Source organism: Gobio gobio, assembly GCF_949357685.1.
Source record: "Gobio gobio genome assembly, chromosome: 15".
Classification (NCBI taxonomy): Eukaryota; Metazoa; Chordata; class Actinopteri; order Cypriniformes; family Gobionidae; genus Gobio; species Gobio gobio.
This window is the reverse complement of record NC_137108.1, coordinates 27,818,502-27,840,255: the sequence shown is the minus strand read 5'-3', so window position 1 is coordinate 27,840,255 and position 21,754 is coordinate 27,818,502. Positions and strand designations below refer to the sequence as shown.

Sequence of the window (21,754 nt, the reverse complement as noted above, 5' to 3'; positions counted from 1 at the left end):
ATAATATCTTATGACAGGAATACAAAGGCATGCACTTGTCACCACAGAACAAAACATTTAAATATTTAAGTAAACTGATGATCATTCTTAAATATAAAACATAAAATGTGTGATTTTAAAGGTGAATTTTCACTGTAAGTTTGACCACGCCAGATAATAAACCAAGAGGAAGAAACAAAAAAGGGCAACCTAGATCTCTAGATATTGCATCTTGACGACAGGAATACAAAGGCACCTGACACTACAGAACAAAACGTTTAAGTTTGCTGCTTTGCATGTTAGTACTCACAACTGGCAAGATCTTATCTTTTCTCTTGCTGCGGTAAAGAGTCAGTCAGCCATTTGAGTGTTTCCAGGCTAAAGGTAAAACAACCAAATTATTTCTTCAAACCAGTTATGATGACATTTTGTTTTTAATTAAAACATACAACAATAAAGAATTGTGTTATTATTGTCTCTGCAACTGAAATCTCAGTTACTATCCAATGTAAATGCTTTGGGTAGTTGACATGAAAGTGTGATTTGCTACACTTCATCTAAAAATATAATTTTGTAAAGAATTATTATGCATGTTTTTATAGCCTCATATTAATTGTGCTATATTTCATCTGTTTTTTCATCTATCTATCTATGCTACATGAACTATTTGCACCTTTTCATTTGTTACACTACTTGGACTATACACTTTTACGCATAGCCTATATTTGAACCTACAATATTGAAACTGAAAAATGGTTGATGGGCATTTATTTCTCTATCTGACAATAAGTAGTACTGTATATTTTAAGCAGTTCCATCATGCTGCTTAATGTGGCACCCCTCCTGCAAAGAGGCTTCTACAACTCTGATATTAAAAGAATGTGGTGTATTGGTGGAGTATCCTTTACCAGCAGAATTTACTATTTACTATTATTTTATCAACAAGGATGATGTTTTGCAACATTTTTATGTTTGAATTCAAACACTACTCTGTATAGACAGCAAAAAATTATACCACTTATGTACTTATTTATTAATTATTTATTATATACACAGATCAGGCATAATATTATAATATTTCCTAATGTTATTTTGCTGCCAAAACAGCCCTGACCTGTCAAGGCATGGACTCCACTAGACCCCTGAAGGTCTGCTGTGGTATCTGGCACCAAAATGTTAGCAACAGATCCTTTAAGTCCTGTAAATTGCAAGGTGGGGCCTCCATGGATCGGACTTGTTAGTTCAGCACATCCCACAGATGCTCGATTGGGGAATTTGGAGGCCAAGTCAACACCTCAACAACTCGTTGTTGCTGTTGCTTTTTGGTTTGTGGCAGGGCGCATTATCCTGCTGAAAGAGGCCACAGCCACCAGGGAATACCATTTCCATGAAAGGGTGTACATGGTCTGCAACAATGCTTAGGTAGGCGGTATGTGTCAAAGTAACATCCACATGGATTGCAGGACCCAAGGTTTCCCAGTAGAACATTGCCCAAAGCATCACACTGCCTCCGCCGGCTTGCCTTCTTCCCATAGTGCATTCTGGTGCCATGTGTTCCCCACATAAGCGATGCACATGCACTCGGCCATCCATGTGTAAAAGAAAATGTGATTCATCAGACCAGGCCACCTTCTTCCATTGCTCCGTGGTCCAGTTCTGATGCTCACTTGCCCACTGTTGGTGCTTTCGTCGGTGGACAGGGGTCAGCATGGGCACCCTGACTGGTCTGCGGCTATGCAGCCCCATGCATGTGCAACAAACTGTGATGCACTGTGTATTCTGACACCTTTCTATCAGAACCAGCATTAACTTCTTGAGCAGTTTGAGCTACAGTAGCTTGTCTGTTTGATTGGACCACACGGCTCCCCACGTGCATCAATGATCCTTGGCCGCCCATGACCCTGTCGCCAGTTCACCACTGTTCCTTCCTTGGACCACTTTTGATAGATACTGACCACTTCAGACCGGAAACACCCCACAGGAGCTGCAGTTTTGGAGATGCTCTGACCCAGTCGTCTAGCCATCACAATTTTTGAGGACAAAATGTTCACTTGCTGCCTAATATATCCCACCCACTAACAGGTGACGTGATGAAGAGATAATCAGTGTTATTCACTTCACCTATCAGTGGTCATAATGTTATAATGTAAGTATACTTATTATATAGGCTTTTATATTATAAAAAGCACTGTTTATGCACTGTTAATTGGTCAGACTGACTGTGCAGATTCCCAAGGAACCACACATGGAAATAACTGCTTTCAAACGATTTTGTATCTTTGTTCAAACAGACAGAATCTTCTTTAAAGGGTTCTGTCATAACCTGACATTCCATGAATATTGCTGTAAACTTGTTGAGGTATAGTTATAAAAGGCTACTATCAATTATAGCAAAAATTATTTAAAAAACTCATGTACACTCATGTAAGCTATTTTAAGCATATTAATAGGCTATGCAAATAATGGGCCGGCCTAATAGTGACGACTGCTGACCAATACATGCACAATTGGAATCAGAGATTAGGTGCACTTCTTTGTTATCTGACTGCTTCACCAAATTCCTTTGATGATAAACACGAGTGGCATAATTTGAGTAATATATCATGTGATCTAAATTGGTTTATTATTGTCTAAGACTCCCTGGGCTCATATATCAGCTGTCCAAGATGAAAGGGAGCTAGAGAAACTTACTGTAGCTAGAGAAAGATTGTAAAAGCACAAGTTACCCTTATAACATTTAATTTACTATTGGTTAATTATTAATTAATTAATTAATTAGCAATATTTCACATGTAGGCTACAGCACCTGTCAAAAGTAAAACATAAAAAATAAATGGTCTCTGTTATGGTCACCAAGGCTGCATGTATTTAATTTATAAAATACAGTAAAAACAGTCATATTGCAAACTATTAAACATTGAAATTACAAATGAAAAATAACTGTTTTCTATTTGAATCTATAAAATTTAATTTATCTCTGTGCTGGCAAAGCTTTGATTTTGATTTGATTTATTAGGCTACACAAAAAAGTAGTAAAATACACTCATTTGTCAAGGATACCACAATAAAGTTAAAAATCCATCACTAAAACAACCTAAGAACCAACTTTTAACTTTAACTTTTAATATTAAAACTAGTCATATTTAAATGAAAATTCTTTTTAATATTCAGAACTTATTCCATTCTTGAACACCTGAGTATTCAAAAGACCTATGACCATACCTAGTTTTAAATGGCATACCCTAAATAAATATGTATTAAAATATGTAGGAGCTTTTTTATTGATTATCTTGTGTACCATTTTTGAAGGTGTGCTGCTCTGCATAACCAATCAAGATGTCTATTGGATACATCAACATGAACAACTCAAATCCAAAACTAACCATAACCATCAATTTATTTTGAGATTTTTCAGAATCAGAATCAGAAAGAGCTTTATTGCCAAGTGTGCTTGCACACACAAGGAATTTTTCTTGGTGCTGAAGCTTCCTGCTATTTTTGTAACTTTTGTAACTTATCCAAGCACAGGAGCAAATCAAGAGACATCCAAAAAAAATGCATGCATAATCAAAATGACATTGCACTAACAGTAAGTAATAATAATAATAATAATAAAAAAACATAACTGGCAAGAAATTTGATCCTAGCACTAACCTTAAGTTTTAATAGCCATACTTGCACCACATGAATCATTGACACATCCTAGATAATAACAATAGTTCTGTTTAATATATTACACAATCCTCTACCTTGTTACAGTACTTTTAGACCTAAATAATATAGATTCAGTGAAGATATGTCTATTCAGCATCATTTCAACAACATCAGTCTCACATGATCCTTCAGAAATCATTCTAATATGCTGATTTACTGCTCAAGTTTCATTTCTTATGAATGTTGAAAACAGTTGTGCTGCTTAACATTGTGGAAATAGTGATACTTTTTCAGGACTCTGATGAATGAAGTTCAATGAACAGAATTTGATTTCATTTATAAAATGTATTTATTACATTAATTAAAGCATTTATTAAATATAACTATCTTCACTGTCACTTTGACCCATTTAATGCACCCTTAATACATAAAATAAAATGCTTTAATTTTATAATTATTTCCACAACAATGCAGTACAACTGTTTTCAATATTGATAAAAAATAATAAAATGTTCTTACTTGAGCAGCAAATCAGCATATTAGAATGATTTCTGAAGGATCATGTGTCACTGAAGACTGGAGTAATGATGCTGAAAATTCAGCTTTGCCATCACCGGAATAAAGTACATTTTAAAATGTATTAAAATAGAAAACAATTATTTTAAATGGTAATAACATTTCACAATATTACTGTTTTACTGTATTTTGATTACATAAATGGAACCTAGGTGAGCATTTGAGACTGCTTTTGACAAGCACTGTACATTAAATTAAACACATTTCATATGTTTACAAACTTTTGACAAGCACTGTACATTAAATTAAACACATTTCATATGTTTACAAACTTTTGACAAGCACTGTACATTAAATTAAACACATTTCATATTTAACCAATAAAAAAACCTCTCTTTTTGCATGCACACCTGGGAAAGGTCACATTACGCATCAATAGGTGTTGGGAGGTGGCTGGTATAGCCAAAACCACAGACCAAGGAAGAAACAAACTACTGGGGTGGCATTATTGTAGTGTGTGGTTCGAACAGTAGGTGGGGATATTTGGCAGCTGTGAATAGTGTTTGGCAGGGGTTAAAGAGTGTTTGTGTGCAAGAGAGAAGCAGCGCGAGAGTTTTAGACATGGGCAAGTTAGCAGTACTATCGGTCGCTGTTGTTGCACTTGCAGTTTTGATCGGAGAAAGGCTCAATTCATTAAGGTTGGTTTATGTGGTCGATCATATTTATATAAAAATGGCTGCGATTACCTGTGTTTGAAACCAAACTATTGCAATAACCGTTTTCTTTGACTACATGTTTTTGTGATATTTGTTGCTACCTACTTATTGACATAGGCCTAATCATTTGTAGTTTTACAGTAATCATATCATAGCAGTATGATTTTACAAGTGTCGTTTTGCATTCTCCACAGGCATTCATCACTTTCCTACAGAGAACTAACCCAGAACTACCTTCCGAACTGTCACCTTATAGATGGCATAGGTAAGCAAACACATTTGCTTACATTGATCGCCGCCTTTTCTGTTCACATGTCATTAGCTGGACTGAATTAACCTCTCTGAACCTAATGCCATGTTACTTATGAGGTTCATAAAAAAGAATATTTTATTAGAAGTTGGAACGGTGTATTTTGTGTGTGTAAAGAGCAGTTTTGTAATCCATTTAGCCAATTACATTTAGTAAGGAAACAGGAAACCATTTCTGAAGTGGAATGTGGGTGTTGTCGTAATCATTAGTGTTATTTTTGTGTTAACAGATTTTGGGGCTGAAGATATCACCATATTTGAAGATGGATTGGCTTTCCTGAGCACTGTATGACATAACCTCAAAATTATTACTAAGTATTTTGAAGGTGAAAATGACATGTGAAGGCCTATTATGGTAATTGATAACCCATACTCAAAATTGTCCTCTGCAATTTATATGTCCAAGTTAGTGCACACACATTAGGTGCAGTGAGTAGTACACACGCACACACGCACACACTGGAAATCGTGGACACACACACACCCAGAGCAGTGGGCAGCCATTTTTGCTGCTGCACATGAGGAGCAATTGGGGAGAATCAAACCTGCAACCTTCGGGTTACCAGTCTCTCTAACCATCAGGCCACGACTGCCCCCAGGTTTTTGTTTTGTTTTGATTAGTTACTCAGGTATACATGTTAGCAACAGTCATTTTTACTAAAAGCACATTTCTGTTGAAGCACACTGCCGCTAAACTTGATTGAATACATTTGACAGTTTAAATGCAACTACATTTTTAAACATGCTCAAATGAATTGTGCATAGGGATTGAAGTATCCAGGCTTACCATCCTATTCAGATGATCCTGGAAAGATCTATACCTTGAATCTGTTGGATTCTGAACCGAAAATTAAAGCACTGAGCATCAAGGGTCAGTTTGACAAAGACTCTTTTAATCCACATGGAATCAGCGTATACACAGATGACAAAGGTTTGCCATTTCTCATTAAATAAATGCATACGTAAACAAGAAAAGTTGCAAAATAATTCTGTCTGCACTTGCATTGATATTGTTTATTTTTTAATACCTACATACAGGAGAGGTAGTTAATGTGAAATGTTAAAACTACTGTAAATGGATGAGTTTGATGGAAGTCTAATTTTTTTTCTCTTTCTCTCTACAGATGGTGCCATTTATGTGTTTGTTGTTAATCATCCTCAAGGCAAAAGCCAAGTGGAGATTTTCAGATTTGTTGAGAAAGAAAATTCTCTTCAACACATTAAGACCATCAAGCATGAACTCCTGCACAAGTATGTGCTTTTTCAAAACACTTTGTTTTTATAACCCTGACCCTAACCAAAGTATAAATTCCAGTTTATGTATGTGCGTTTGTTAGTGTGAATGACATAGTAGCTGTGGGGGCTGAAAGCTTTTATGCCACCAATGATCATTACTTCACTAATGAGATTCTCAAGTTGGTGGAGCAGGTTCTCTCTTTGTCCTGGTGTGACGTCGTCTACTACAGCCCTGAGACTGTGCAGGTTGTGGCAGGGGGTTTTCTATCTGCCAACGGCATTAATATCTCACCCAACAAAAGGCAAGTTGCAGAAAAAAGGCCAAGATTTGCATTCATTAAAGCACAGCATAATGTAATATTATCAAAGCATTTTCGTTATATGTTTTAATATTAATCACATGTAATTTCAGGCATTTGTATGTGTCAGATATTCTGAAGCACACAATTGTTGTCCTGGAAATACAGAAAAACACTGTATTATCTCATGTAAAGGTAAACACAAATGTTCGCACCTTATTTATCCCATATGGAATATGTACTTTTATACATTTAAGCATTTTAGCATTATTAGTTGTGCTCCAAATAAAACAACTTTTAACCCTCTGGTGCTCCTTCGTTTAGGGGTTGCATTGGTGGTCTTCCCGGTTATAAGTGACCGGACACCTAAAAATAAAACTTCCTCCACCCCAGTAAAACCAATGCAATTTATTTTTCTTCAATAATTTTTTTTTTCTTTTTAATTTTGTATTTTGAGATGATTTGATGGTATTTTTTTATATTTATGCAATAATTATGGTCTATTTTAGCCATTGAAAATTATATATAAAAAAAAAATTAAAACATTTTATTGCAGTATTTTAGGTTAAAATAGAGACTAGGGGTGCGTCTCATTCAGCTCCCTGGTTCAGTAGTCAGGGCACTGATCAGGACATAAGTCAATGGGCTGACTCCCTGATCAGTGCCCTAACTACTGAACTAGGGAGCTGATTGAGACGCGCACTAGGCCTTCAAATACATTTTTTTTGAAGGCAGATTAGCGCCCTCTTTTGGAATTATTTAAGAAATCATGCAACCATGGGTGCAATCACTAGAGGTCTCTATGGAGAGGCTTGAGAATTCCCTAGTTCTGTTTTGGACACATTTAATGATTTATTTTTGATGGATTTGAATATATATTTAAAAAATCTCAAAGACTATTTATTATAAGTTTTAGATAATGTTTTGTTTGTTAGAAATATACTTTTTTTTTCTGTGAATGTGTGTTTTTGCAGATTTCCTATGGTGTCATTTTTGACCAAAGAGCACAAGTGGGAGTATTATTTTTTTTTTTTACGAGCACTTAGCATGCTCGAATCATGCCCTCAATTTTTTTGGTGTGTTCACATACCTAATGCTAGAAAAGTCACCTAGTTTCAAATCATTCCGATGAAGCAGTGATTTTTTTTAACATTTCAAAACAGAAAATTTTCCAGTCAGAAATGACCGAAGAGCACCAGAGGGTTAATTTAAAAAGGCAACCATTCTTGACTTCTATTGTTAATTTTACTGCATGTACGTTTTTCTTATCCAGGAAGTTGATGTGGGCTCACTCTGTGACAACATTGAGGTGGACCCTGAATCTGGAGATCTGTGGATGGGCTGCCACCCAAACGGTCTCAAATGTATATTTCATGATCCGAATGATCCACCTGGTTCAGAGGTGTGTAAATGCTTGGGCCATGGCCTAATGAATAGTACCTATATGTTGAGCTGTCATGTTCATCTTCCTATCCCTTTCCCCTTTCTCTTCATACTATTTCCGGTTTTAAAAATATGTTCTCCTATAGGTTATCAGAATTGAGAACATCCTTTCTGAAAAGCCCCAGGTGACTCAGGTGTATTCAGATGACGGCAGTGTGATCATAGCTTCTTCAGTGGCAACCCCTTATCGAGGAAAGCTGCTCATTGGAACCGTTTATCAAAAAGCTCTGATCTGTGACCTTAAATAGTAAATATATTCACATGCAGCAAACAATGAATAAAGATTTGATCTGGATAGTGTGTGTAATTTCAGAATTTACTTTTTGTAACAAATTAAAGACAAGACATGCTAATTATACTTGGGTAGTTGACCTCTAAAATGTCAATTCGTGCCAACCGTGACATGCTACACCTCATCTAAAAATGTTTTAAACTATATTTTTCTTTGGCTGGAGTGTAACTTGGGTTATAGGTTTGAGATGACCTATGTTTGACACTAATATTTTAATAATATACTCTAAAAATAAAGGTTCTTTATTGGCATCTATGGTTCAAAAGAAGAACCTTTAACATAAATTGAGCCTTACATTCCACAAAAGGTGGAAAACTTTGTGAACGGTTCATGCAAAGGTTCTTTAGGGGACCAAAAATGGTTCTTCTTTGGCATCGCTTAAAAAAACCTTTATTTTTAAGAGGGTGTATTATGTCAATGAAAACTAATCAATTATGATTATAGGAGTGAACTTTACAAGCAATATCTCAGCAAGTTGGTAGTTTGATTGTAACAGACAAAACCTTTTGCTCACTGGAATTAATGTACCATAAGCACTGATCTTCCAGGGTGGATAAAATGCATAGGACGTGTCCAAAGTGTTTGTAATGGTTGTTTGTCCTGTTTTAAGAACCATTTTTAAGACAAAGAAAGTCCAAATTGTCCATCCAAACCTTGCCGGTATGAGTGATACTACAGTGGTAATGATTAAACAACTCAATTTATTATAATGCAAATTTTATATTGGGGAACAGGAAGGCAGTGTGCTTGTCACATGTTTTGGAAGAGAAAAGATGTCCAGCTTAGTAAATCAAAGGCCTTTTTATCTTGTTCTGTATAATATTCTGTTTACAAAACACTTTTTATAATATTCTGTTTACAAAACACCTGCTACTATAATTCTAGCTTAATGTGTGTGTAACTGTGTATGTATATAAAATGTAGAAGCCAAATGGGGACCAATATATTTTTTGACATTGGAATCTTTTAACTTTAATGGTCAGTGTGATTTAGTTGACTTATTTACTCTGGAATCATTCTTCAGTCTAATGACTAGCACATAAATGTAACTGTCCAGTGATTTGTATGTGGTTATAATTTAATGTAGCTTCCGAACTTTATTTTAGATGATTATGAAACAAATCCAATCTCAGTGTTTTATGCAGATATGTACTTACACAAAATGTTGTGAATATCAAGTTGAGTGTTCAATAAAAATGATGACTGAGAAGAAATGTTACTGTGAGCTTTTCTCTTTGCAGAAGTCATGAGAGGGATTTAAAGAGAATGGAAAACTAAAGCATCACATCATCGTCACAATCTAGAGGAAAATGCATGATCTGAACATGATTCTGTCCATATAAGAGGGGGGGAAAAAAAGAGAAAAGGTGAGCACACCTTCCTTAGAGCTGATTATCAGCTTGAGCAAGGACTTTATGCCAGTCTCAAGTGTGCTGCTGGGTAAAGTCGTAAACAAAGTCGTAGGTGCTGGGCTCTTTGGGAACAGGAGGAGGGACTTCAGGAATCTGAATGTTTTCAAGGTCTAAGAGGCGAAGTTTCAGCTCCATAGTAACCAGAGTGTCCATATCTGATTTTGTGAGCTCACTTGTCATCTCTTTTCCCAAAAGAGCATTCAAGCCATCAGTCCAAATGCAGTACTAGTGAATACAAAAAAGGAAATTAGTTTAGATAAGAGTATTGTTTAGAATGATGCATTAATTCAAGCAGCGCACTAATGATGAGTCAACTTGAATGACAGTTAGGCTATTATAGAAACAGGCCTACTTATAATGGCTTTGATGTCCACATTATGAGGTGATATTGTTATCTAATAAAGAACAAAGGTTCTTTATATTTCCATAAGACAAGTATACATTTCATGTCCTGGCCTTGTATATGCTGATGCTCACCTCGTGCTTGTCTGGAGCAATAAAGTTCAGGTATTCATCAGAGTTATGGAGAATGGAAAAAGCCAGCTCCAGCATCTCCTAAAAAGCAAAGGAAGAGTAATAATCTCCAACCCCAGAGCACCTAACCTCACTTCCTCTCCCACAATTCCCCCTTGCACTTTACTACAGGTGCCTTTGCAAAACAGATGGCTTCTGTCACCATTACACCCTCCTCCCGTAGTCACCCAGCTAGATGGCTGAATTTCCAACAAGGTCAATTTAAAACTAAAGAGATTCAGTTCTAAAAATGAGGCTTGCGAGATGAATATCCCTTCATAGATACACTATATTGGCAAAAGTTTTGTGAGGCCTGCCTTTACACGCGCATGAACTTTAAATGACATCCCATTCTTAATCCGTAGGGTTTAATATGGAGTTAGCCCACCCTTTGCAGCTATAACAGCTTCAACTCCTCTGGGAAGGCTTTCCACAAGGTTTAGATAGGAGTGTGTTAATGGGAATTCTTGATCATTCTTTGAGATGCCCTTTTGTGAGGTCAGGCACTTATGTTGGACTTGAAGGCTTGCAGTCTCCGCTCTAATTCAAAGTTGGGAGCATGAAATTGTCCAAAATGTCTTGGTATGCTAAAGCATTAAGAGTTCCTTTCACTGGAACTAAGGGGCTAAGCCCAACCCCAGAAAAACAACCCCATACCATAATCCCCCAAACTTTACACTTGGATGCAGTCAGGCAAGTAATACCGTTCTCCCGGCAAACCCAGACTCGTCCGTCGGATAGCCAGACAGAGAAGCGTGATGTTTTTTAACAGTACAATTCATTGAACACACTGTACGCCTATCCCTCACACCCTCGTTTTCATTCCTGACAATAATTAAATATAATGCTATCGGAATTATTGTACTAGTTTCATAGGTTAAAAAAATTGGACATGAACGCTCTCTCAAGTCAAAATTTTACTTCAGAAGTGGGAAGTAGGGAATTTCCGATAGCACGTGAAGGCAGCATATAAGCCATTAGTCCCCCCCAACATCTAACCACTAGATGGCGTCCTTTCGAATTAAAGGGTTAGTTCACCCAAAAATGAAAATTCTGTCATTAATTACTCACCCTCATGTCGTTGGACACCCGTAAGACCTCCGTTCATATTCGGAACACAAATGAAGATATTTTAGTTGAAAGCTGATGGCTGAGAAAGGCTTCACACAGGCCTCCATTGGCATTCAGTACATTGACACTTCCAAGATCCATGAAAGGCACTTAAAACGTCGTTACAAAGTCTATCTCACCACAGTGGCTCTACAATAATCATACAATGCGACGACAATAGTTTTTGTGCGCAAAAAAAAATCAAAATAACACCTTTATCCAACTTGTTCTCGACTTCCGTGTATGCCTCCACGACGCATGCGCGAGAATATGACGCAGATCCGGCGTTCGGACATATGACCCAGAAGCGATTTGTTTACGAGCAGAGGAAGACGCGCGTGTCTAAGCTGTTGGATTCTACATTGATCGTGCTTTAGGTCTCGGCGTAGTGCTCAAAATGGGGCTTAAGTGTGTATTTCATCGATTCCCGAACACCGGCGCTACGTCATATTCTCGCGCATGCGTCGTGGAGGCGCACACGGAAGACAAGAACAAGTTGGATAAAGGTGTTATTTTGATTTTTTTTTGCGCACAAAAACTATTGTCGTCGCATTGTATGATTATTGTAGAGCCACTGTGGTGAGATAGACTTTGTAACGACGTTTTAAGTGCCTTTCATGGATCTTGGAAGTGTCAATGTACTGAATGCCAATGGAGGCCTGTGTGAAGCCTTTCTCAGCCATCAGCTTTCAACTAAAATATCTTCATTTGTGTTCCGAATATGAACGGAGGTCTTACGGGTGTCCAACGACATGAGGGTGAGTAATTAATGACAGAATTTTCATTTTTGGGTGAACTAACCCTTTAATAGACGTTATTAGATGAATTGCTAATTGTTTTCAGCTGTTGGTCTGCCTGTTTGCGTTCCACTGTTGTCATTCCTTGGGGTTGTTTTTAATGTTGTTATTTTGAGTTAAAGACTTCATGTACCGCATTTTGCCCCTGCAAGATTCTTCATGTAAAATCTGCCTGTCCTGACTGCTCTGAGTTAGGATCCACAACACCTAATCCTGCCTGGTGAGTTTGCCTACTTGTCAAGTTTATTACAATAATGAATACTTACTTACCTTATTCTTAAGTGCTCCTTTCTCCCTCATGTGTGGGCAGTCTTTACCTGTTACCACTGCTTTGATATCTGCTACTGTCACTGAATGTAGAAAAGATTGAAGATTGACAAATTCTGAATATTAGAAATTATATTCTACCTTATTCAATAAAAATAAGCACATTTATCTCTAGTCTTCAAACTTGTGTATCAACATGGCATTAGCAATTAGCATTAGCAATCAATGTGATTAAAAAGCCATAGTTAAAAAGACAGCAGTTTTCATTTTCAACGTTGTCAATCAAATAGTGTGTTGCTCACCTTTCTCCTGGAGAGAGTCATGAGATATCTGTCCTTGTGAGAACTCCTCTATGTCTCCATAGTGTAACACTTTGTGGTTTGGTGATAGACGGCAATACCAGAACTTGTCTAGGGGAGATGACGGAAGATATAAAAATATGCATGTTATGTACTGTGCAAGTTATTGTGTGGCTGTTTTCTTCTCTCTTGCACAAAAATCTTGCTTTTTATTGCCCTTATGATCCATTCCAATCAGATTTGATAGTTTTTCCTCTAGTAGGACAACAATGAAAATCAGACAAGAGTCTGTTTGACTTACTAGCTGCCCTTTTATGCTGAATATTTAATATCAATAGGTTTTAAAATAAACATGATTCTAAACAAAGAAGGCACAGTAATAATGGTATAGATTTTTTTTCTCTCGTATATTTGTATATAGGCTGTTGTGTGCCCCAAATACAGAATGAGATTATCTATTTAATATATTCATATCCTTGTTTAATATAATACAATATGAACCAGACCAAGCTTTAGGGTAAGGTGGTCTGGGGAACCTAAGCCTGCGATGCCCTATATTTGAGGAGATTATAGCAAGAGTTTAAATACAGAGTCTCCCTTCAATTTTTTTTTTTTATCCAATATGATTGACAATCAATCTGGTGGGGATTTTGGTGGTATACATTTCATCCATAAAACTGCAATCAAATCCATTAAATGGCTTTTCTGAATTTGGAACTGAATCCACTAATTGAATCACTTGTAAATGTAGCCTGATTTTGGATGGGTAACTGACCCTGTCTGCGGCGAGCACTGATCTTCCTAAAGCAGGTCCCTTCACACAGGCGGTTAAACCTCTGCCGTTTAATCAGCTCGGTCACCTCTGGCTGGAGTTTCTCTCGTAGTTCTCTAAACACACACAGACATGTTACCTTGAAGCTGCAACAAACCTTTTATATATACATTTATTAAATTTAACTGTGAATTCCAACCAAACCTCCCTCCCCCCAGATTTTTTAATCAAAATTTTAGTCAAAATTTTGACTGTGTATCAATAAGGCTATATAACAAAATAAATAATAGTAGTAATAATAAATATTAACTAATAATAAATAAAGAGTATTTAAGAAAAATAATATAGCAATTTTATTTTGCATTACAATTGTAAAATTACAAAAGTCTTAATTTCTTTTTCTTTTGTTGAATTGCAGCCTTTGTGATAATTGCACTAGGCATATCAAGTTTTATTTCAATTAATCATGCAGTCCTAGATATACATCACGAAAAGAAAAAAAACATCAGTGCAACATCTGTTTCATGCTGACTTTAAAAGTTTAATTTCTTGTAACTCAACAAATTGGAACATGGTGGCTAGTTCATCAGCTAATGGCCTGCTAAGATACATTCAACAGAGAACAAGATGCGTTTTAGCAGAAAATTAATAATGAACTTTCCTAAATAAGAACATACAGGCCATTCAGAATCCACAGTGAATTGCTTCATTTAGGAAGCCTGAATGTGTTTTCTAGACTATAAGAGGATGTACTTACAGCATTGGGCGTGATTTGGGGTCATCCTGGCTCAACATCTCTGATTTCATCAAGGGTCTGTGTGGCCTGCCACTGCCCTCCGTGTTAAACCGCGATGTGATACTTTGGGTGGCGTACCATTTCTGTTTTTTCTCCACCTACAAGGGTACAGACAGTCATTCAAATAAATGCAACATCTTTTTGCTTTGTACGTGATGTGATTTTTCTTGGGCTTGATGACCGGGAGGCTTCACCAGCTGTCACTGTAGTTTGCTGTTGAAGAGCGTTTTGTGTCTTAACAGTGATTTGCTGTTGGCTACATTGCAGTTTTAGTCCGAGTCTTCTCTTATGTAGGCTACTTCTGTATCTGTGTGGCTTAATGGAGTTTTTCTTTATCTCAGACCTTGCATCCCTTTGTGTGGCCGTTGGGTACAGGCCTGGCACAGTGCTGGGGTCTGGCAGGGGGAACTGAGGAGCTCAATGGGATTAAGGCCCTGTCAGTCTAATCTCCAACAGTGCTGTGACACAGTCAGAGCCTGGGGAGAAACATGCTGACACAGTGCACTAAAGAGAGTGGGCCAGATAATGTCTGTAGAGAGGACACGTTGGTTGTGGTTCGTTTCGGTTGCTATGTGTTTTGTCTTTTTGCACTGTACAAAATATTTCCATTATTTGACAGGCAGCGTCTGTTTAAATTGTGACAATTTCTATTCGGTTTATGATATTTTCTTCAGTAAGTAAATTCATAGTGGTTAAAAAAAATGCTTATACACCATTGTCATTATTGAAAATGTCATTGCACTTTTTTTTATGCAATTGACACCTAAGCATTTTGATGATTCTGGAAATGCATTTTAGTGACTCAAGAAACAGATGGAGAATATCTGAATTTAAACCCTAAACAAGTTTATTCTTGTAAACCATTATATGACTGTGAACTTGGATTTGGGTTACAAGAGGGAAATATCCTCTCAGGGGATAATAAAACAAGACAAAGTAGATAAATTGTGTATAAAAACATTTAAGTTTTTATAAACTATTTTTGAAAATAAAAATGCTTTGCTCGGAATAAAACAATAAAATAAATGAACTTAAGTAATTGCCTGATTTACATTTGGACTGTAAACCCCAACTCTCAAAATAATGAATTGGTTTGAGTAGGGCAAACTCAAATTAAACAAATTAGTTCAATCACATTAACTTGAGTATTTAGAACTTTCTTTATTTGAGTTCACGAAACTGACACATTTGAAGTAATCTGAATTGTTTAATTGTTTGAGTTATATGAACTTGTTTCTTTTAATTTAGATGCACTTAAATTTACCTGAAACTGGGCTATTTCCCAGCATGCTTTGCCATGACACTCGAAAGGGAGAATAAATGCTAGAATTAAATGTTATATAATGTTTGTTTTCTTTCCGTGTAAGATTAATGTTAAATGGGGATTTAGTAGTGTTTAATGCTTATACTCGAATTTAGAAGAGTTTTTGTTTTTGTGCTCCACTCGTACCATCATAGTGATGAGTGGAGAATGAGCTTGGTTTGAGAACAGGTATATATGAAATGTTCTGTATTGCCTTACTCTTTCAGTAATTGCAATTGCTATGCTAATGTTATCAAAGCATTGTTACCAATTAGTTTTAGCTGGCTAAATGTCCACTACTAAAAATATTTAAGTTGAGATTACATGATACTTTTAATTGATAATTATATGAGTTCACTTACTTAAAACATTTTCAGTTAAGAGCAATTAATGTATAAGTACAAAATTTTAATCTGCCAGTCCTGCTTACGTAAACTTTGAATTTCTTAACTTGAAAAGTTGATGTATCTGATTACCTCAGATTCAGGTTTACAGTGTGTAAAAATTTCATACTAAGAGTATACGGAGTATTTTCTTTTTAATTACAACAATTTTCTGTATTAAATTTGTTTTATAGATTATTAATTATTATTATTATTTAAATGTTATTCCTTTTGAGTTCTAGTCAATCAATATTTGGCAACACATGCAGGATCAGAATCCTGGAACTTCTCAGCTTTGGTATCCTGTGCTTACTCATATCATGTTTCTATTGCAAGATCATATGAGTTGATCATAAGGATCGAGGAAGTCAAATAGGCAATTATTAATTGTTGCCATGAATTAAAATTTTATACCATACAATATTCGGACTACTTTTTCACCATGCACCCAGTACGTTTCACATACCAGACAAACTGTTGATTCCTCTAGATATTGCGGCTATACAAACAATTTTACTATCATAATATAAATGAAATGATAATGGAGCCTTTAATAATATCAATCAATGAGCAATAAGCACCCCTCCCTACAGTGACAAACAAAGCAAAAGGATATTGAAGATACGAGCTCAAACTAGATCCCTTGACCAAAAATAGGTAGTCCTAAAACAAATAACGAGTTCATATTGCGTTTATATTCCAAAACAAAAATTAAAAAAATTAATTTTAGGGTTTTGTATAGTAAATATCTGACCTTGCCCTGTAAATCATTACAAAAACATGAATTGATTGCAATACTTCAAAATAAATATTTTAAATGCTGAATCTGTTCTAATGCATTCTATATGATCATGCAATGTTTACAGTAACAAAACAATACCAAAGCATCACCCAGTCATTCAGTTCTTCCACTATTGTGATTCTCAGGTTACTGTTCAAGTAAAGTCAGTTAAGGTTAAGTACGGTCATTTAAAGGCTCACTGTACTTACATGTCACAGCCATGTCCGTGTGCTGAAATTGCGTGTGTGTATTGAAACAGAATGAACCATAAACACTGTTATCTGGTCACAGTGGCAGTGGGGCGAGAGAAGGGATGCAGGCGACAGCAGATGGTCCTACAGCAAGAATAGTTCTCTTAAAAGGAGAAGATCCTGTCTGCGTGCAGGTACGAGAACAGGGAGAAACAAAGTAGTAGAACCCAATGTAGTATTTCCCATTGACTCCACACTGAAAGAAAGAAAGACTCAGTTCTGAATCCTAAATGCTGCTTTTGCTTGTTTATATGAGTGATCCCCACCGATTGGGCAGATGCCTTCGTGGTGCCAGCCAATGAACAGCTGGCTATGGTCACATGGGTAGATCACAGAGGGAGAGCATGAGCAGGTTGGATGGGGGATGGGGGAGGACAGGAGCAAAAGATAATGATTTAATAGATCTTCTATCTAGATAAATCGCAGTGATGTTGTGCTGATGTATTTCGTGAGCACCGTGAGATGCAAATGGCCCTGACATTTATTGTGAAAAGATAAAGGTGTGACAAAGTGTGGAAACGTCGAGATCCAGTAGCATCGTTCTCCATCAACGCAAAAGCCAGGGGTGTAGTCATTAGAATTCTGTTGTCATGGAAACCGGTTCAGTGTGGCCTGTCTGGCTGGTGGCGGGACTCTGCTTACCCCAGTCTTGCACAATAAGAGCCTTGCAGCCTCTTCCTTTTACTCGCTCTTTCACTCCACTCTCATCCTTTGCTTTGTCAAATTTGCTGCATGTCATGTCCACGTTGGATTGGAGAGATGTACTTGATGAATCCCATGAATCAAAGCATGCTGGTATGCGGACAGACTAGAATCTTAGATGTTTTTGGTTAGGATAAAGGTTAGTCATCAGGTAAGGGATGAGCCATAGAATCCAGTGTTGTATTCATCTGTGTATTACAATGCATTGCAGTCTGGTTTATCTTAAAGCGATTGATTTGAATTATTACAGGTGATGATACCAGAGACTTTTTGTCAGTTCACCCAAAAATTTGAATTGTCATGTACTCACCCTCATGTTCTTCTATACCCATTGAATTTCTTTCTTTCTTTCTTCTGTGGAATACAACATGAGATGTTAAGTAGTATATTCACACTGCCTTTTTCCCATACAGTGATCAAGAAAATGCCAAAAAGCCCCCTTAGAGTATATGCAAACCACATGTCATTTTCTAAATGTTTTCTGAAAGGGATGGGCTAGTTCGCCCAACAATGAAAATTGTCATTTATTATTCACCCTCACGACATATGAGTGAGTAATTAATGACAGAATTTTCATTTTTGGTTGAACCAACCCTTGAAGACTTGGGTTATAAAGTCCTTTGTTATTTTTAGGGTTTAATAGTTTGTTTAAAAGAGACCCTCAATTGATTTCCGCAGTACTGACCGCAGTTAATGTGAGTGTTCCCCTTAAGCAGGGAATGATTCCTGTTTTCTGAAAGCTCCAATTATTAAACTGAAAAAGGAAATGGTGGACAATGCGCATTCTTTTTCAAGTATAAAAAGGAAATTGGTTTTGTTGTTGTTGTTGTTGTTGTTGTTGTGTGTGTGTGTGTGGAGTTTTTGTGCTATACTACAAGGAGCATAAAATGGCTAGATTTTTTGTTTTTGTTTTTTGTTTTTGTTTTTGAAATGTCTCATGCTCCATAAAGGGTTAGTTCAGCTGAAAATTAAAATTCTGTCATTAATTGCTCACTCTCATGTCGTTCCAAACCTGTAAGACATTCGTTCATCTTCGGAACACAAATTAAGATATGTTTGATGAAATCTGAGAGCTTTCAGCTTTTCATGTCAGTCTCCTATGTTGTTGTTCACATAGTGAACACAGTGCAGCGCTACCGGGTTCTATGTTAGAACCTCTGCTCAGTATTGGCCACTAATTGGCCAGCTCCTGCATCATGCATGCGTCGTTGTGCTCACGTGAACAGCGTCTGCCAATACGGAGCCGGTGCTCTGTGTTTACTATGTGAACAGTGTAGGAGACTGACATGAAAGAGAAGAAATTGATGAATTCCTGTCGCTTCTTAACATTTAAAGGGTTAGTTTACCCAAAAATGAAAGTTCTGTCCTTAATTATTTACCCTCATGTCGTTCGACACCCGTAAGACCTCCGTTCATCTTCGGAACACAAATGAAGATATTTTAGTTGAAATCCGATGGCTCAGAAAGGCCTCCATTGGCACAATTTTCTTTACACTCTCAAGACCCTCTCAGCGGTTTGGATTGCCAAAGTCACGTTATTTCAGCAGTTTGGTGGTTTGACCGTGACACGCGATCCGAATCATGAATTGACTCGCTGATTCATAACGCTTCGAAGCTTCATGATGCTGTTTTGAAATCGGTCATCGCTATATAAGTTGTTATTTAGGTTTTTTTTTTTTTACGCAAACTATTCTCGTCGCTTTATAAAGTTATTGTAGAACCACTGTAGTGAGATGGACTTTGTAACGACGTCTTTAGTACCTTTTTATGGGTCTTGAGAGTGTAAAGAACATTGTGCCAATGGAGGCCTTTCTGAGCCATCAGATTTCAACTAAAATATCTTCATTTGTGTTCCAAAGATGAACGGAGGTCTTACGGGTGTCGAATGACATGAGGGTAATAAATTAATGACAGAATTTTCATTTTTGGGTGAACTAACCCTTTAAGGTTGAACCACTGCTGTCACATGGACTATTTTAACAATGTCTTTACCACTTTTCTGGGCCTTGAAAGTGCTAATAACGTTGCTGTCTATAGGTGGGTCAGAGAGCTCTCTGATTTCCTAAAAAATACAACAATAATAAGGTCTTGCGGGTCTAACTGTTTTGTATTTTAATATATTTTAAAATGTAATTTATTCCTGTGATGGCAAAGCTGAATATTCATCATTACTCCAGTCATCAGTGTCACATGATCCTTCAGAAATCGTTCTAATATACTGAATTGCTGCCCAAGAAACATTTCTTGTAATTATTAATGTTGAAAACCGTTGTGCTGCTTAATATTTTTGTGTAAACAACAGCTTTTGATGAATTTAATGCATTCTTGCTGAAAGTCATTTCTTAAAGACTTACTGATAACTTTTGTGTGTGTGTGTGTGTGTGTGTGTGTGTGTGTGTGTGTGTGTGTGTGTGTGTGTGTGTGTGTGTGTGTGTGTGTGTGTGGTGTTAAATGGGTTTTAAAAAATCGAAACGCCTAGCAAGAAGCATCACATAAAACTTTCACAATCTTAATGATGAAATGCTTAAAACTCACCAATATGCAATGTGCTGTACTGATGCAGTGTCATACAGTGTCAGACGTTTCTTTGCAGCATCCACATGTTTAATGTCCAGAATCCTCCTGAGCAACTGTTTTTTCCTTCCTTTGCCTTAGTAATGCAACATAGGTGGTAGATTCAGTTCCTCAAGGCCACAGTATTGTGTTCATGAGAACTTCTCCATTTACAGACCTGAATTAAACTTGTCAGTAAATGACTACAGAGGTTTTGAGATGCACCTTACATCAGAGCTCCACAGTAAGTTTTAAACATTCAAGACGTCTTCTCATGGTGAGAATATGCACAAAATGAAGAATACGCTTCATAACCCCTAACCTGAAGCCGTTTCAGTGCTGCTGTATGTACCAGTGCCATTAAAAGGCTTCCAACAGCCTCCTTTGTAATGCCTGGCCAGACAAATCTTAAATGTGTTCTGAAAGATGTCACTTCTAATTTGATGAATGTGATGCAGAAACACCATTGCTACAGCATTAATCAACTCGCCCTCCTAATGAGTTAGTCTCAAGACTCCTAATAGGAACAATGCTGGAGATTTATGTAAGGTGGGTTATGTAAGAATGCTGACATCTGCCAAACAGCACTGCTGCTGACCACCTCCATCTCACATCTGTAAATGCCTCTAATTATCCTTCAGATTATGAAAACCGCACACATCAGACGTTTATCTAAGTTTTTTTTTTGCTTCATTAACACTGAAAACTGTGTACACAGCACTTCTATCAAAACATATCCATTCAGAAGTATATAACTTGTAACCACCATATCATACTTGATCTGTATGGACTTTTGTTGATTTGTGTTTTTGAGTGAGGGAGATTTTACACATCTGCTGCCGAAGTTCTTGTCATAGTGGTGATGGGATTGGTTCATGCTGGTTTCAGAGGTCAGTGAAATATTCAGGTCTTTCTCTGCTGGCTTAGGGCTTCTGAATGTCTCCTGTAGCTTTAAGGTCTTGTGGATTTGTTCAATTATTCAGACGTTTTGCAAAGATGCAGGCAGCAATTTCTCAGTGGAGGCTCTAAGAATACTCTACGGATTTGAGTGTTACACCATCAAGAGCCCTAAAAACCAAGTGTGTTTCGTGTTTACCACAAATTACTGTACCTGTTTATGTAGGCCAAAAACAAGTCAGCAAATATTTCCTGTGGAATGCATCTAAAAGGACTCAGATTATATAATAATATTTTATTTTATATTTGGTTACAGTTTTTGGGTCACTTTTTCCAAACTCTTCACACAGTTCTCTTTTCCAACTTTCAGCTTGGCAAGCAGTTATTCACATTCAAAATGCACTACAACTTCCAAAACATTTCATACATTTCAAATCAACTTATTCTTCCATAACAATAGCTAAGTTTGTCAGC

The 21,754-nt window shown here is 36.8% G+C and overlaps 3 protein-coding genes across 5 annotated transcripts in view; 2 read left to right on the top strand and 1 right to left on the bottom strand.

Moving 5' to 3' along the window:
- Nucleotides 1-4,613: 4,613 nt before the first annotated feature.
- pon2 (paraoxonase 2) lies at nt 4,614-9,662 on the top strand. 2 transcript variants are annotated; one of them, XM_079837015.1, is made up of 9 exons: nt 4,614-4,847; nt 5,060-5,130; nt 5,405-5,460; nt 5,940-6,105; nt 6,299-6,425; nt 6,512-6,712; nt 6,823-6,904; nt 7,983-8,111; nt 8,239-9,662. In XM_079837015.1, exons 1-9 carry the CDS (start codon nt 4,771-4,773, stop codon nt 8,398-8,400), a joined length of 1,071 nt encoding a protein of 356 aa, XP_079693141.1. In that variant the 5' UTR covers nt 4,614-4,770; the 3' UTR covers nt 8,401-9,662. The 2 variants fall into 2 exon arrangements, with proteins under 2 accessions (XP_079693141.1, XP_079693142.1); XM_079837016.1 differs by having other exon boundaries at nt 4,753-4,847; nt 5,405-5,529; nt 8,239-9,652.
- LOC307138597 (engulfment and cell motility protein 1) lies at nt 8,450-20,742 on the bottom strand. 2 transcript variants are annotated; one of them, XM_079837018.1, is made up of 9 exons: nt 20,366-20,442; nt 18,141-18,184; nt 17,087-18,018; nt 14,372-14,508; nt 13,618-13,730; nt 12,846-12,953; nt 12,547-12,626; nt 10,334-10,411; nt 8,450-10,081 (listed from the first exon to the last, which is right to left on the bottom strand). In XM_079837018.1, exons 4-9 carry the CDS (start codon nt 14,419-14,421, stop codon nt 9,869-9,871), a joined length of 642 nt encoding a protein of 213 aa, XP_079693144.1. In that variant the 5' UTR covers nt 14,422-14,508; nt 17,087-18,018; nt 18,141-18,184; nt 20,366-20,442; the 3' UTR covers nt 8,450-9,868. The 2 variants fall into 2 exon arrangements, with proteins under 2 accessions (XP_079693144.1, XP_079693143.1); XM_079837017.1 differs by lacking the exon at nt 17,087-18,018 and having other exon boundaries at nt 9,127-10,081; nt 20,366-20,742.
- fxyd6l (FXYD domain containing ion transport regulator 6 like) overlaps nt 11,783-21,754 on the top strand; it is a 30,755-nt gene continuing 20,783 nt past the window's right edge. The window contains exons 1-2 of the mRNA XM_079837022.1: nt 11,783-12,237; nt 12,429-12,496. The gene's annotated coding sequence lies outside the window, so the exon portion shown is untranslated. The remainder of the gene's footprint in view (nt 12,238-12,428; nt 12,497-21,754) is intronic.